The 14,660-nt window shown below is 42.7% G+C and overlaps 1 protein-coding gene and 1 pseudogene across 1 annotated transcript in view; both read left to right on the top strand.

The window, feature by feature from the left end:
* PCOLCE2 (procollagen C-endopeptidase enhancer 2) overlaps positions 1 to 10,637 on the top strand; it is a 79,097-nt gene extending 68,460 nt beyond the window's left edge. The window contains exons 7-9 of the mRNA XM_005546004.5: positions 4,485 to 4,568; positions 7,339 to 7,506; positions 10,040 to 10,637. Coding sequence (XP_005546061.1) covers positions 4,485 to 4,568; positions 7,339 to 7,506; positions 10,040 to 10,170 — 383 coding nt within the window. The 3' untranslated portion in view covers positions 10,171 to 10,637. The remainder of the gene's footprint in view (positions 1 to 4,484; positions 4,569 to 7,338; positions 7,507 to 10,039) is intronic.
* Positions 731 to 1,922, top strand: LOC123571889 (large ribosomal subunit protein uL2-like; annotated as a pseudogene).
* Positions 10,638 to 14,660: the final 4,023 nt, after the last annotated feature.

The raw sequence follows: 14,660 nt of genomic DNA, 5'->3' as shown, positions 1-14,660 counted from the left end.
GTTTCACATTTTACAAAGATCACCGTGGCCACTGCCAGGTGAATGAATCGTAGAAGTCCAGTGGGTCATCAGAATCTCGTGCTGGTCCAGGTGAACTGTGCTACGGCACAAATTCAAAGAGAGTCAAGAGATGAGAGGGAGACAGTGACAGGCCTTGGTGATTCATTGGACTAGGGAGGTCAGGGAGGTGTCAGGAATACCTCCCAGGTCCCAGGCTTGCCCAGCTGGGGTGATACTGCCACTGTTCACTGAGGTAGAGAACTGGATTTGGAGGTGGATTTATAAATTAGGCAGTGGCTTTGTTGGGTTTGAGGTGTCTGTGAGATTTTCCAGTGGATATACTAGCATAGGGATACATGGGTCTCCAGACCAAAAGAAAGATTTTTTTTTTTGTTTTGAGACGGAGTTTCACTCTTGTTGCCCAGGCTGGAGTGCAGTGGCACGATCTCAGCTCACCGCAACCTCCACCTCCCAGGTTCAAGTGATTCTCCTGCCTCAGCCTCCCGAGTAGCTGGGATTACAGGCATGTGCCACCAAGCCCGGCTAATTTTGTATTTTTAGTAGAGACGGGGTTTCTCCATGTTGGTCAGGCTGGTCTCGAACTCCTGACCTCAGCTGATCCACCCTCCTCGGCCTCCCAAAGTGCTGGGATTACAGGCCTGAGCCACCACGCCTGGCCATCCAAAAGAAAGATTTAAGCCAGATTTAAATTTAAGAGTGACCCATCACCCACAACCCGGGCCACAACGTGCCCCTCGCCAAGGTGGTCTTCTGGGATCCTTACCGGTTAAAGAAGTGGGTGGAGCTGTTCACTGCTGCTGAGGGCATTCACACGGACTAGTTTGTATTGCGGCAAGAAGGCCCAACTCAACATTGGCAGTATGCTCCCTGTGGGCACCATGCCTGAGGGTATGATCGTGTGCTGCCTGGAGGAGAAGCCTGGAGGCCGTAGCAAGCTGTCCTGGGCATCTGGGAACTATGCCACCATTATCTCCCACAACTCTGAGACCAAGAAGACCCGTGTGAAGCTGCCGTCTGGCTCCAAGAAGGTTATCTTCTCAGCCAACAGAGCTGTGGTTGGTGTGGTGGCTGGAGGTTGCCGAATTGACAAACCCATCTTGAAGGCTGGCTGAGCCTACCACAAATATAAGGCAAAGGGGAACTGCTGGCCACGAGTATAGGATGTGGCCATGAACCCTATGGAGCATCCTTTTGGAGGCGGCAACCACCAGCACATCGGCAAGCCCTCCACCGTCTGCAGAGATGACCCTGCTGGCTGCAAAGTGGATCTCACTGCTGCCCGCCAGACTGGACGTCTCTGGGGAACCAAGACCGTGCAGGAGAAAGAGAACTAGTGCTGAGGGGCCCAATAAAGTTTGTCTTTATGCCAAAATAAACCAAAAAAAATTTAGGAGTCATCAATACATAGATAGTTGAAACAATGATCAAGAACGAGATGACCTAGAGAGAGATTGAGGGCAGGAGGAGGAGAGGAGCTGAGATTAACCCTCTAGTAACTTACAGCTTTTAAAAGAGAAGGTTACACTGGCCAAGGAGACTGAAAAGGAGTGGCGAGGGAGGAGGGAGGAGAACTGGGAAGATGTGTCCTGAAAGCTGCAAGTGGTGGAAGGGAATGTTTCAAAAGGGAGTGATCAGTGAGTCAAGCGTTGGTGAGACTTCCAATAAGGGAGGACTACAATGTTTCCATTTGGTTTCATGACATGGAGGCTACTGGAGATGGCAGCACAATCTATGTAAGTGGCGTTGTGCTGGCAGAACCCGGACAGTGTGTGCTGAGGGGAGTGTGGAACACGGCAAATTGAAATAGGAAATTCAGTAGCTCATTCCCCAAGTTCGGCCTTAAAGAAGAAGGAGAGGCTTTGAGAGTCTTAAAGCTGCTTATGTTGATGGGAGTAACTAGCAAAGAAGAAGAAGGCAATGGCAGACGGAAGCAATAAACTGAGAAGGAAAGTTTCAATAAAGGTGCGAGGGGCTGGCTCCAGAGGACTCACAGAAGACACGACTCCAGGTCGGAGGAGGTGCCCCCTCTCTCGGAGGAGGAAGAGAGATGGTATAAAGATGACTTGGAGGTTTGGTGGGGATCTCGAGGACATTTTCTGCTATGCTTCTCTTCTTCCTGGAAAATAGGCAGGGTCACCTCTGAGAGGGAGAAGGGAGTGGCAGCACGGGAGGTTAGGAGAATGAGAAAGAATTTGAAAAACCGCTGTGGAAATCGGAGAGTAGGCTGTCACTCTGCTGAAGGCCCATTTGTGTAATCAGTTGTCTGAGGGCAGGCACAGGAAAAACAGATTTCTCTGCAGATTCATACAGGGCTAAAGGACAGAGGGGAAGGGACCTTAAGGCATTGTGTAGAAAATGATTGAAATAATGGACCATGGAAATGAAATCGAATTGCTGAGGAGGTAAAGACAGGCCAGGGTTGATGGGTTGGGAAAAATGAGAGCAGCCAATGTGCTGAACCATCAAAGATGGAAGAAAACGTAGTCATAGAGTAATTAAATAAATAAGCTTGAAGGGGAGAACGCTGGATGCCAGCAGGTCTAAATTTGACAGACTGACAATGAACAGCCATAGCATGAAGACATCCGAGGCCGGAACTGAGTGTCTAGGAAAGTCCCTGGCGTAGATGAGGCCGTGGGACTGTGGGATCAGGCATGGGAGGGTGAACCCACAGAAACCATCTCGGGAACACAGCCAGGGAGGGCCGAGAACCGGGGACCAGCTTTGTGAGTGAAGGGCAAGGAGACAGGTGACAGTTAAAATGAGGAGGGGAAGGAGAGAGCCAGTAACTTGCAGGCCAGACAGCAGGCCCCACCAAAGCGGGAGAAGGGCATGTGGGACACTCACCCCACTTCCAGACTGACCTTCCGAGGCTGAGAAGCAGCTGGTTCCCAGTGGGCCCGGGAAAGGGCTCGCCATCAGCGACACCACAACTTTTTGACTCGGTTAATGGAGTAAATTTAATTCTGTAAATTTACAGCTGAAGTGAGTTTCCCAACTTCTGGAACAGTGGTGTGACTCTTCCCTTCCAAGCATCTTCTGAGCTCTTTCTGTGTGTCTCTCTTTTTAAAAATGCATATGTAAGCTATTATATGTATTTTAACATTAAATTACATATGTTTTAATATTGCTATCTGCTTCAGATTCTTTTTGGAGTTAAGTAGGGGGTACAGGCTGGGCGCTGTGGCTTACGCCTATAATCCCAGCACTTTAGGAGGCCAAGGCAGGCAAATCACCTGAGGTCAGCAGTTCAAGACCAGCCTGGCCAACATGGCGAACCCGAGTCTCTACTAAAAATACAAAAATTGACCATGTGTGGTGGTGCACACCTGTATACCCAGCTACTCTGGAGGCTGAGGCAAGAGAATCGCTTGAACCCGGGAGGCAGAGCTTGCAGTGAGCTAAGATCACACCACTCCCAGAGCGAGACTCCATCTCAAAACAAACGGATAAATAATAAATTAACAGAGGAGTTGGTGGGGCCTGTTGGAAGAGCAATATTACCATTGCGGATATTCACCCAACAAGGGCAATTCTGTTATCGTGGTTCTGTTTAGTTTTTCCTAGCATATTGTCACACAGAAAGAAATAATTAGCAACTATTTTTGAAACACTTTTAAGATGATTATGAGGATGAACTATTTTCACGTTGTTAACCCAGGGTTTCTCAGCCTTGGCACTGTTTATATTTTGGGCCAGATCCTTCTGTATTGCGGGGACTGTCCTTTTCTCTGTGGGATATGAGCAGCGTCTCTGGCATTGACCCACTAGATGCTAGCAGCACCCTCTAGTTGTGATAACCAGAAATGTTTCTAGATATTGCCAGATGCCTACTGGGGGCAGCATCACCCGTACTTACTCGTACTTAAGAACTGCTGTGTTTTGTCTATTTGGTTTACTTTTAAATTTGTCTGCTTCTTAGTTCTTAAGACCCTTATAGCCAGTGCCAGGCTCAAAATAAGTATTTAGTGATTGGTTGCATCTAATTACAGATGTAACACACTTTAAACCTATACTACTCATGTTGAGGCAATTGCATATTTTAAGGATGTCCTCAGGGGAACACCCCAGGATTCCTTTTGTAAAGTGAGGGATTAAGCTACATTCTGTGAGTTCCAATTTGTTGTTCTGGGTTTTTCTAAACAGGGCACACACTCAGAGTATGTCTATATTTTCTTATAGTGCTAGTTTTATACAAAGGAAGAAGAGAACAGGGCTACATTTGTGCTATCTTTGATCTCAGGTTTAAAATTCATTAGAGAGTATTGAGTTGCCCTGGCGAAATTACAGCAGTAGTTGGTAGCATGGAGAACGTATTTTGCATGGTTTTAAATTTTTTCTTCGCAGTGATAGATTGGTGGCTCAGGGAAATAAATGATAAGTTTAAATGGGTGGATTCAGAACTAAAGACCAGTTATGCTTGAATTCATTTTTCCTAAAACTTATGTCTTCTTTGAATTAAGGTTTAAAGCCTACTGTGGTCCTGTGTCAACAAAAGTGTAGACGGACTGGGACTCTGGAGGGCAACTATTGTTCAAGTGACTTTGGTAAGAAAAAAAAGCCAGTCTTTTTCTCTTTAACCAGAAACTTGAGGCTGCATGCTTCATCTCAAAGGAATTCCTATGAATTTATGGCGAAGGGTCAGTAACACCACTCGTTTATCCAAGAAAATACCTGCCTGTACACGAGAATGGTCAAATTGTTAGATTTCACAGCTGAGAAAAATATGGATTTAGAAAATATACTTTTTTTCATATAAGTTTAATAATTTGGGTCTTGTTACATGGTACTGCCACACTGCGTATTCTGGCTGACTATTCCTGCATAAAAACCTATATACTTTTTTCCTTACATATTTTTCATATGCAGAGTATTTTTTCACACATCTGTACTTCAACTTAAGTAAATTAGAAACATACCCAAGCTTATATTCAGAAGCTGGCCTCTCTCAGAAGAAATTCAAGTATTTCCCCTGTACTGCCTTTCCAAAGTACTGAAGCAAAAGTTGGAAATCTGGAGTACATTTGGAAACTCTTACAAACTGGAACCTGAGGAGGTATTCTTTAAAGATTTAGAATTTTTAAGAGTTTTTCCAATGGAAAAATTGCACCATCTATGAAAGCTACTTAAGAGCAAAAGATACAAAACTTAATTATCTCGGTTATTTTTTAAGTGGCTTAAAAGGAACATTTAAGACAAATCTGATCAGGAAGAGCAAGTTGCTATGGTCTAAATAGGTTTCCCCAAACCAAACTTCCCCAGAGAGGCTTTGCTTGCTTTTTCTGTGCCTTGAAGTGACTTCTGTAGTCCAGACGAGCTGTATCATAGTGAAGGTGTGAAGACACTGAAGACTCTGGGGCCCTAAGCCTTACTAGAGTTCACATGCTGCAATTCAAATAACTGGCATAAAACTGAAAGCAACGCCACGTGTAATTGCTACCACGTCCGGTTTACTCTTCTGTAGGAGGTGCTTCAGGAAGTCTCCCTCCCTGTGTCTTGGGAGCCACTGATTCCACCTGACTATACACTGAATTTTGCAGTGAACACTCATCACACAGGATCAACGTAAAGCATCATAGGAATTCTGACTTTATGAACATTGCACACTGCCTAAGCAGTGAGTGTTCACTTTATTCTGAAGGAGTCAGATTAACCCAGTCCAAAACTTGATTTATTCCATTAATGTGACCACTTACATGGCAAAATGACCAAATCTATCACCAGCCACTGGTTCTCAACCAGGGCTGGTAATGGTTCCCTGGGGAGTGGTAGACATGTTAGATTACTGCATTTTTTTGGTTGTCACAATAACTAGGAACTGCTGCTGATTTTTCTAGGAAGGACAAGGCTGGTAAAAAAAAAAATGTATTCAGGCCAGGTGAGGTGGCTCACACCTGTAATCCCAGCACTTTGGGAGGCCGAGGCAGGCGGATCACCTGAGGTTGGGAGTTTGAGACCAGCCTGACCAACATGGAGAAACCCTGTCTCTACTGAAAATGCAAAATTAGCTGGGTGTGGTGGCTCATGCCTGTGATCCCAGCTACTTGGGAGGCTGAGGCAGGAGAATTGCTTGAACCCGGGAGGCGGAGGTTGTGGTGAGCCAAGATCACACCATTGCACTCCAGCCTGGGCAACAAGAGTGAAACTCCGTCTCAGAACAAACAAACAAACAAACAAACAAAACCATATTCAGTGCAAGTCCTGCACCACGAGGAACTGTCCTCACTCAAGCCCCCAGAATGCCGGAAGCACCTCCGTGAGAAAGACAGCATCTTTCCATCTGTGGCTCTAAAGAGAGACTTTTCTCAGAGTGTCTGATGGAAAAAACAGGGGATTACGTAATGAAAATCAACTGAATTTTACTAGAGTTTTTTTTTTTTTTTTTTTGAGGCAGAGTCTTCACTCTGTCGCCCAGGCTGGAGTGCAGTGGCACCATCTCGGCTCACTGCAAGCTCCGCCTCCCGGGTTCACGCCATTCTCCTGCCTCAGCCTCCCGAGTAGCTGGGACTACAGGCGCCCGCCACCGCGCCCGGCTAATTTTTTTTTTTGTATTTTAGTAGAGACGGGGTTTCACCGTGTTAGCCAGGATGGTCTCGATCTCCTGACCTCGTGATCCGCCCATCTCGGCCTCCCAAAGTGCAAGGATTTTTTTACAGGCGTGAGCCACCGCGCCCGGCCTACTAGAGTTTTTTTTAACAAAAAAAAGTTTAATACCTCAGTTCTATACTTCAGCTTGTTAAATGAAATAAACAGAGTGGATAAGAAAGAGAATAGACCACAGAAGACAGAGCTTTACTGATAATTAGACAGAGGTGAGGACTCAGGGAATGAACAAGAGTTCAAGAAGAAAGGACAGCTACAGAGAAGGGTGAGGAGAACACAGAAAGCTGGCTACACACCCACACCGACTCAAAGACTCACATCTTAGTGGCCCAAACCCCCATTGCGCAATCTCTTAGCATGGCGCTGCCTCTACAGATACAAGCATTCACAGGTAGAGCCTCATAAGCCAGACTATGCCCTGTCTGACAATCAACCACATGTTGGATAAAACATTTTAAAGAGTTTCAGCCTTGGCAATGGACCGCAGTGTGGCAAGTATTTAGGCTTCTCTTCTAGTTATCAGTCCCCAACAACCAGGGTAACATGACAGCTCCAACCTGCATTTTGGTGACAAATGTACAGAAGCAAATGTGAAACCTCTATGAGGGCCTTTTCTTTAACATTAAAATGTTTCGTGTCTGAAACTTAGAAGAATGTACTTCTGCTTGCATTTGTCTTCACTGTCACATCATTTCAAAATGTTTTCTTCTGCAGTATTAGCCGGCACTGTCATCACAACCGTCACTCGTGGTGGGAGTTTGCACGCCACAGTCTCGATCATCAACATCTACAAAGAGGGAAATTTGGCGATTCAGCAGGCGGGCAAGAACATGAGTGCCAGGCTCACTGTGGTCTGCAAGCAGTGCCCTCTCCTCAGAAGAGGTGAGTAGGGAGAAAACTGGGTCTCTCTGAGCAAGCCATGGATTTTCCATGCCATGGTTGGTCTAGGGAAGTCAAATCAGGGCTAATATGTTGCCCACTTCTTTCAGAGCAGGAAGGCCTTTGGAGTCAGGAAGAATTGGGCTCTCATCCAAGTGCTTGTAACTTGTGGCAGAAGAAGGGGTAGTGGACATGATGAACAAGTGAAAGAAGTGTTTGAAGTTGAGTCAATAAGCAACAGACACACAGAGCAGTGCACGGTGGAGAGATTTTAGATTATTGCACTGAAGGTGCCAGTACCGTCTAGGTTTAAAGAAAATATCCAGCAGCCAACGGGAAATGCAGACCCGATGTTCAGAAGAGCGAGGTATCTCTGGGCTAGACTCAAGGATCTGGGAATCATTTGCAGAGATAGGACTATTAAGTCCATGGATGGGAATGAGTTTATTGAAAGAAATTACGAAAAACAGACAGTTACTCTAGAGCTAGAGGCGCATGACTTTTTAGGAATATATATTTAACAACTTATAAAAGTAACATATGTTTCATGGTTTTTAAAAAGTTGAAATAAGTAGGTAAGAGTGTTAAAAGTGAAACCCTTTTCCTTTCCCTAGAAGTACTCTGAAAAGTTCCTTCCAGCCAGACATGGTAGCTCATGCCTGTAATCCCAGCATTTTGGGAGGCCAAGGTGGGAGGATTGCTTGAGCCCAGAAGTTCGAGACCAGACTGGGTGAAGTAGTGAGACCCTATTTCTAAAGTTCCTTCCAGAAAGTTTCTATCCATATAAAGCATGGGCATATACACTTATGGAATCATACTACACACAAGTTCTGCAATTTTTCCCCTACATAAGCTCTAGACATCTTTCCACAACAGCACATAGAGACAGATCTCTTTCTTTGTAATGGTATCATGCCTGGTATTCCACCACGTGATATACCGTGATTTCTCAGCTCAACCTCAGCTCATTCCTTTCCTCGTCTTGTTATGAACAAGAAACCAAACTAAACCACACACACACATACACACACATACACACACACACACACACACAGAGAGAGAGAGAGACAGAATATCCACTTCAAGAAAGCTTTACCATCCCAGCAATTTAGGAGGCTGAGATGGGAGGATTAGTTCAGCCCAAGAGTTAGAGACCAGCCTGGGCAACATAGTGACACCTCCTCTCTATTAAAAATCAAAAAATGTGTCCGGATGTGGTGGTGTGCACCTGTGGTCCCAGCTACTCGTGAGGCTGAGGCAGGAGGATGCCTTGAACCTAGTAGGTCGAGGCTGCAGTGAATCATGATCACACCACTGCACTCCAGCCTGGGTGACAGAGCAAGACTGTCTAAAAAAAAAATTTAAAAATAAAGCAACCTTTACTGTGAATTCAGATTGTTCAGAAAAGTCAGGAGCTAGTAGCCTCATGTTGACTCTCCAGAGAGAATCACAAAGGCTCTGTAAAAGAGAAATTTCTTTCCAGAACTGCCAGAACAGCAGATGTTGCACCTCAAGGTTTTATAAGGTCTCATAATGCTGCTAGCACTTCAGCCTTGAGGCAGCATTGCTTGCCCAGACTCTCACAGACCGCTGTGATGACAAAGTCAACCCACACAGGAAAATGCAAGAGAAAAAGGACACATTTTCTCTATGACACACCAGGGGAAAGGGAGATTAAAGGAGGAATTAACACATACCTTTTTTTCTGATTTATTTCTGAGGTAATGTAAATATTCAGAGTTACCTAACACCTCAGGCCCCAGTCTAGGCCTAACTTAGCCAGTCACACCCATGTATAAAAACATAGTATAACCAATATAAGTACTCTTGACATCGATGTTTTGCAAGAAACTGTACAAATGCAAGTAGTATATGATCCATCTGTGCCCTCAAGAAGCTTACATAGCATACATGTTTGAGATGTTGATTAAAGTTCAAGACAACAGCAACATAAGAGAGTGGATCATTGGTTGCCAAACGCCCGGAAAATCCAGACACATGATGGGATTGAGAAGCCATCTGAGGATGGCCCGTCATGGAGCCCTGGAGGCCCCTCAAGGAAGGAGAATCTTTCACGTTAATGCGGTACCATCTTCATATCAGGCATTTGGAACCACAACAGACCAACAGCACTGCAGGGCGGGACATGGCTGGATCTAGCCACTCAGTCCAGTTTCCTGGCGTGAGCGTAGCCGAAATACCTTACTAGTTGAATTTGGCTTTTTGCTGATGAGAGTCTTAAACCAGATTTTATCATCCAGGCACAGTGGCGTGTGCCTGTAGTCCCAACTGCTTTGGAGTCTGAGGCAGGAGAATTGCTTAAGCTCAGTAGTTCAAGACCAGCCTAGGGAATATGGCAAGACCCCCATCTCTAAAAAGCAACAACAAGAAAACTCAGATTTTATCCTAGATGGAATACATGTATAATCTTATCATCTGCAGAAGAGAACATTTATCTAGAGGTAACTTACAGTCTAAGTTGTTTCATACATCATACATAGAGAAGAAGATTAATTTCTGTATTCTCTTTCTTTAGGTCTAAATTACATTATTATGGGCCAAGTAGGTGAAGATGGGCGAGGCAAAATCATGCCAAACAGCTTTATCATGATGTTCAAGACCAAGAATCAGAAGCTTCTGAATGCCTTAAAAAACAAGCAGTGTTAACAGTGAACTGTGTCCGTTTAAGCTGTATTCTGCCATTGCCTTTGAAAGATCTATTTTCTCTCAGTAGAAAAAAAAATACTTATAAAATTACATATTCTGAAAGAGCATTCCGAAAGATGGGACTGATTGACTCTTCACATGATGGAGGTATGAGGCCTCGGAGATAGCTGAGGGAAGTTCTTTGCCTGCTGTCAGAGGAGCAGCTATCTGATTGGAAACCTGCTGACTTAGTGTGGTGATAGGAAGCTGAAAGTGTCAAGCGTTGACAGCTTGGAAGCAGTTTATTTATACATCTCTGTAAAAGGATATTTTAGAATTGAGTTGTGTGAAGATGTCAAAAAGAGATTTTAGAAGTGCAATATTTATAGTGATATTTGTTTCACCTTCAAGCCTTTGCCCTGAGGTGTTACAATCTTGTCTTGCATTTTCTAAATCAATGCTTAATAAAATATTTTTAAAGGATTACAGAACAGCCACTAAACTTCTTTTTATAGATAGTGGGACATTGTAGAAGGAATATTCCCTTTTAGCAATAAGAATAGTGTTATTTATGCATAAGATTCCCTTTGTATCAATTTACGCTTTGCTAAAAGAGCATTCCAAGAATTTCAGGGACTAAATGGATTCAGTAATGTCAGTAGACTATCATTCTTCTATCTGCAGAAACAGAGAATGTTAGTGCTAGAATAACATCTCTCAGGGATCTAGTCCACACTCTTTCATTTTGTAATTGAAACAGAAGCTCAGGTATGTTTAGTGACTTGCCAGAGCACATGTCTCCTAAGAGACAAAACGATCAAACTAAAGAGTCCTAATTCCAAACCCTTTGCCCTGTCACTAGAATAGCCTTCCCTACCCCCAGAGGAAAGCCCTCTTATTCTGATTTGAAGAGTGAAGTACTAAATACTAATACTTAGGCTAGTAAATACTAGCCTATATAATTGGTCATTTTACAGAACTTGAAATTAGAAGTGAGCTTGACACTCCTGCCCTGTTCATCCCCAGTTAACTGGATCAGGCTGTATCAGCTAAGAGCCTTTGAGAAATCTATTTTCACTCATTAGTGGAAGAACAGCAAAAGGACCATCATCCACACAGAGCTGCTTAAGGCACAACTGTATGAGCAGCAACCAGCCCTGTAGAACGTTACCAGCCAGGGGCTGTGGGAGAGCGGACAACCATCCCTATCCAAAGAAGGCTGAAAGAACATTAGAGATGAACAAAGATGTGGGTCACAAACTCTTCCACGGTAGAAGCAAAGTTTTGGAAATAAGGGAAAATACTCTTTTAGATGAAAACAATAATTCCCAGTCCTAGGATGACCAGACATTTAAAGGGTGGCAAAATAGAAGTTCAAAAGGAATATTCCCTCTGTTACGGCAGCTGGGTGAGCCTAAGGAAGCTACAAAATTGGGCTGGCAGGCAGGTCAGAAACTGCTCCTATACTTTCCCATTGAGGAGCCATCAGCACCAGGGCATTCTGCAACTGAGGAAGTAGATGAACTAGAAGACCCTGATGACTGGGTGACTGGCTTTCCTGGCCATTGGCAGCTTTTAGAAAGTTCTCTTAGCCAGCTGAACTTCGCAGACAAGCTGCGCCCAGCCAGGATGTGACTATGGACTCCTTATTGATTCCAGCCTTCTCAAAGCAAGTTGCTTCCCTTCAAGAATACGTGTTCTGGGACTTAGGAGGGAATCCTAAAGATTTCAGTATTTCTTCCTTCCGAATAGAATCTCCTATTGGTGAATTATAAGCAGCATGCTGGCGGGTATCAACCTTCTTCTGCATGACCAGCGGAAAGACTTATTTAGGTGAGTGGGGGCTTGCGTCATAGTGGGGTAAAAACTGAGAAGAGTAATCTAAACTACTCATACTATTGACATCTCTGACATAATATTTTACAACTGTTTAGGGGATTCACGGTTAACAGTGTGTGGCACTGGTTTGTCTTTTACTTCAATTATGCAAAACAGAGATAATCAAGATGAATCCTGAAGCTGCTCTTTCTGGAATAACATCCACTTTGTAACTTCTTTCCTTTTTATAAAATCATTTTTCTCTAGTTTGAATGTATCCTCCAAAGTTTACGTGTTGGAAAGTAAATCCTCAATGCAACAGTGTTGAGAGATGCGCTCTTTTATGAGGCAGAGCCCTCACGAATGGATTAATGACATTATCACGAGAGAGGGTTAGTTATCGTGAGAATGGGTCGTTGGTAAAAGGGTGAATTTGGCTCCCTGCATTCCCCATTCCATCCGTCTCTTTCTCTTTTGGGCATGCACATGTGTTGATGTGTTCATGTGCTCTCTTGCCTTTCCGCCTTCTGCCATGGGACGATGCTGCGAGAAGGCTGTCAGCAGATGTGGGCCCTTGACTCTGGACTTCCCAGCCTCCAGAACTGTAAGAAATAAGTATCTGTTCTTTATAAATTACCCAGTCTCAGATATTCTGTTATAGCAGCACAGAACGGACTAAGACACCTTTATTTTGACTGAGGTTTAGTTTCCTTAATTTGAGGGAGTTAGACTACATAACTTTTGGGATCCCATACTATTTTCTCTTTTAGAAATTGCTTATTTTTCAAGAATAGTTGATGAGGTTTTTGTTTTTAATAAGTATTTATACTTGGGGAATCAAATACACATGAAAAATGAATAGGTGACCATACTAACATATCACAAAACATTTCAAAATTCTAAGTAAATCTTACTGTTTCAGAGCATCTTGCTAGCTTGATTTTCATCCTTTGAATTCCTGTAAATGAACATTTAAGAATTTTGCCAAGTTCCAAAGTCTTAAATTCCATTATTTATTTACTTGCAAGTTAACCTTAATTGGAAGACATTTACCTTCTTTTCTTTCATGTGTTAATAGACCACTGCTACCAGGCTCCCATTTACTTCTGAACTATTTAAATGGTATCAACTAATGACAAAAAAAAAAATCTCCCTTAAAGAAAAGCCCTATAATTAAACAGCCACTAATCAGAAAGTTCTAACGTGAGTTAGGTAATATTAATCAGAAGCACCTTTTGCTTGAGTTCATGGATTTAAGCAAACAAATTTATATATTTTTATATAAATGGAAACAAAAAATCTGCAATTCAATTAGCAAGCAAACATTTTTAAAAAAGGTTTGACCTAAGTATTTTAAAGACCTCATATTGGGAGAGAGAAAGATAAAAACATTAACTTAGGACTTTGATAACTTAAGTATTTCCATCAATTTATCTAGGGTAATGTAATAAAATAATATAAATAGAGCATAAATAATATAAATAGAGCATCAACGTTTAAAACCAGCAGAGGAAAATAAAGTTAAAGAAAGTGAAACCAGGAAAAATACAACAAAATAAGGTAAAAATACAAACATATCAATAATTTCAGTAAATACCTAAACTAAATACTGAAAGTTATACGTCAAAATGGTCAGACTGGCTTAGGAAAAGAAATACAACTATGTGCTATTTGAAAGAGACATCTAAAACATAGGACCCAGAAAAGTTGAAAGGGATAGAAAAAGATAAATATGGTATACCAGTCAAACATTAACCAAAACAAAATGGTATGGTTTTATTAATACTAGAAAAAAAATACTTCAAGGCATTACTCAAGATGAAGAGAGTTACAAGGAGATATAACAATTCTAAATTTGCACACAGCTAATAACATCCTTCAAAATACATAACTAAATCTGATATAGTATAAATAGAAATGGACAAGTTCACCATCATAACGGGAGGTTTTAACGTGTTTCTCTCAGTAATTGACAGATTTAAAAGAGAAAACATTAAAAATATAGAAGTGTTGAACCACACAATTAGCTAGATTTACCTAACACACATATATAGAACAGAACCAAGGGCGCATTATTTTTGAGCTCATATGGAACAATTTCAGAACTTGCCATGTACCATGGAGCAAAGTGCAACAAATTTCAAACAGGTAGTATCAGATAGCCTTCTCTAACAACACTAAACAACTAGAAATTAATAAGAAAAAGTAAACAACAGGCTGGGCGCGGTGGCTCACGCCTGTAATCCCAGCACTTTGGGAGGCCGAGACGGGTGGATCACGAGGTCAGGAGATCGAGACCATCCTGGCTAACACGGTGAAACCCCGTCTCTACTAAAAAATACAAAAAGCTAGCCGAGTGAGTTGGCGGGCGCCTGTAGTCCCAGCTACTCGGGAGGCTGAGGCAGGAGAATGGCGTGAACCCGGGAGGCGGAGCTTGCAGTGAGCTGAGATCGCGCCACTGTACTCCAGCCTGGGCGACAGAGCCAGACTCCGTCTCAAAAAAAAAAAAAAAAGAAAAACAACAAAAAACATAAAAAAAAATTGGAAATTAAGAAATGTACTTTCAACTCACGATAAAAAGGAAACCATAATGGAAAACAAAATATTAAAAACTGAACAATAGAAAAACTGCATTTTAAAATGTATGAAATGCAGCTTAACCAACACTTTAAAATTTATAATCTTACGTGTTT

The sequence above is a fragment of the Macaca fascicularis genome, chromosome 2 (assembly GCF_037993035.2).
Source record: "Macaca fascicularis isolate 582-1 chromosome 2, T2T-MFA8v1.1".
Taxonomy (NCBI): Eukaryota; Metazoa; Chordata; class Mammalia; order Primates; family Cercopithecidae; genus Macaca; species Macaca fascicularis.
This window is presented reverse-complemented; position numbering and strand designations above follow the sequence as displayed.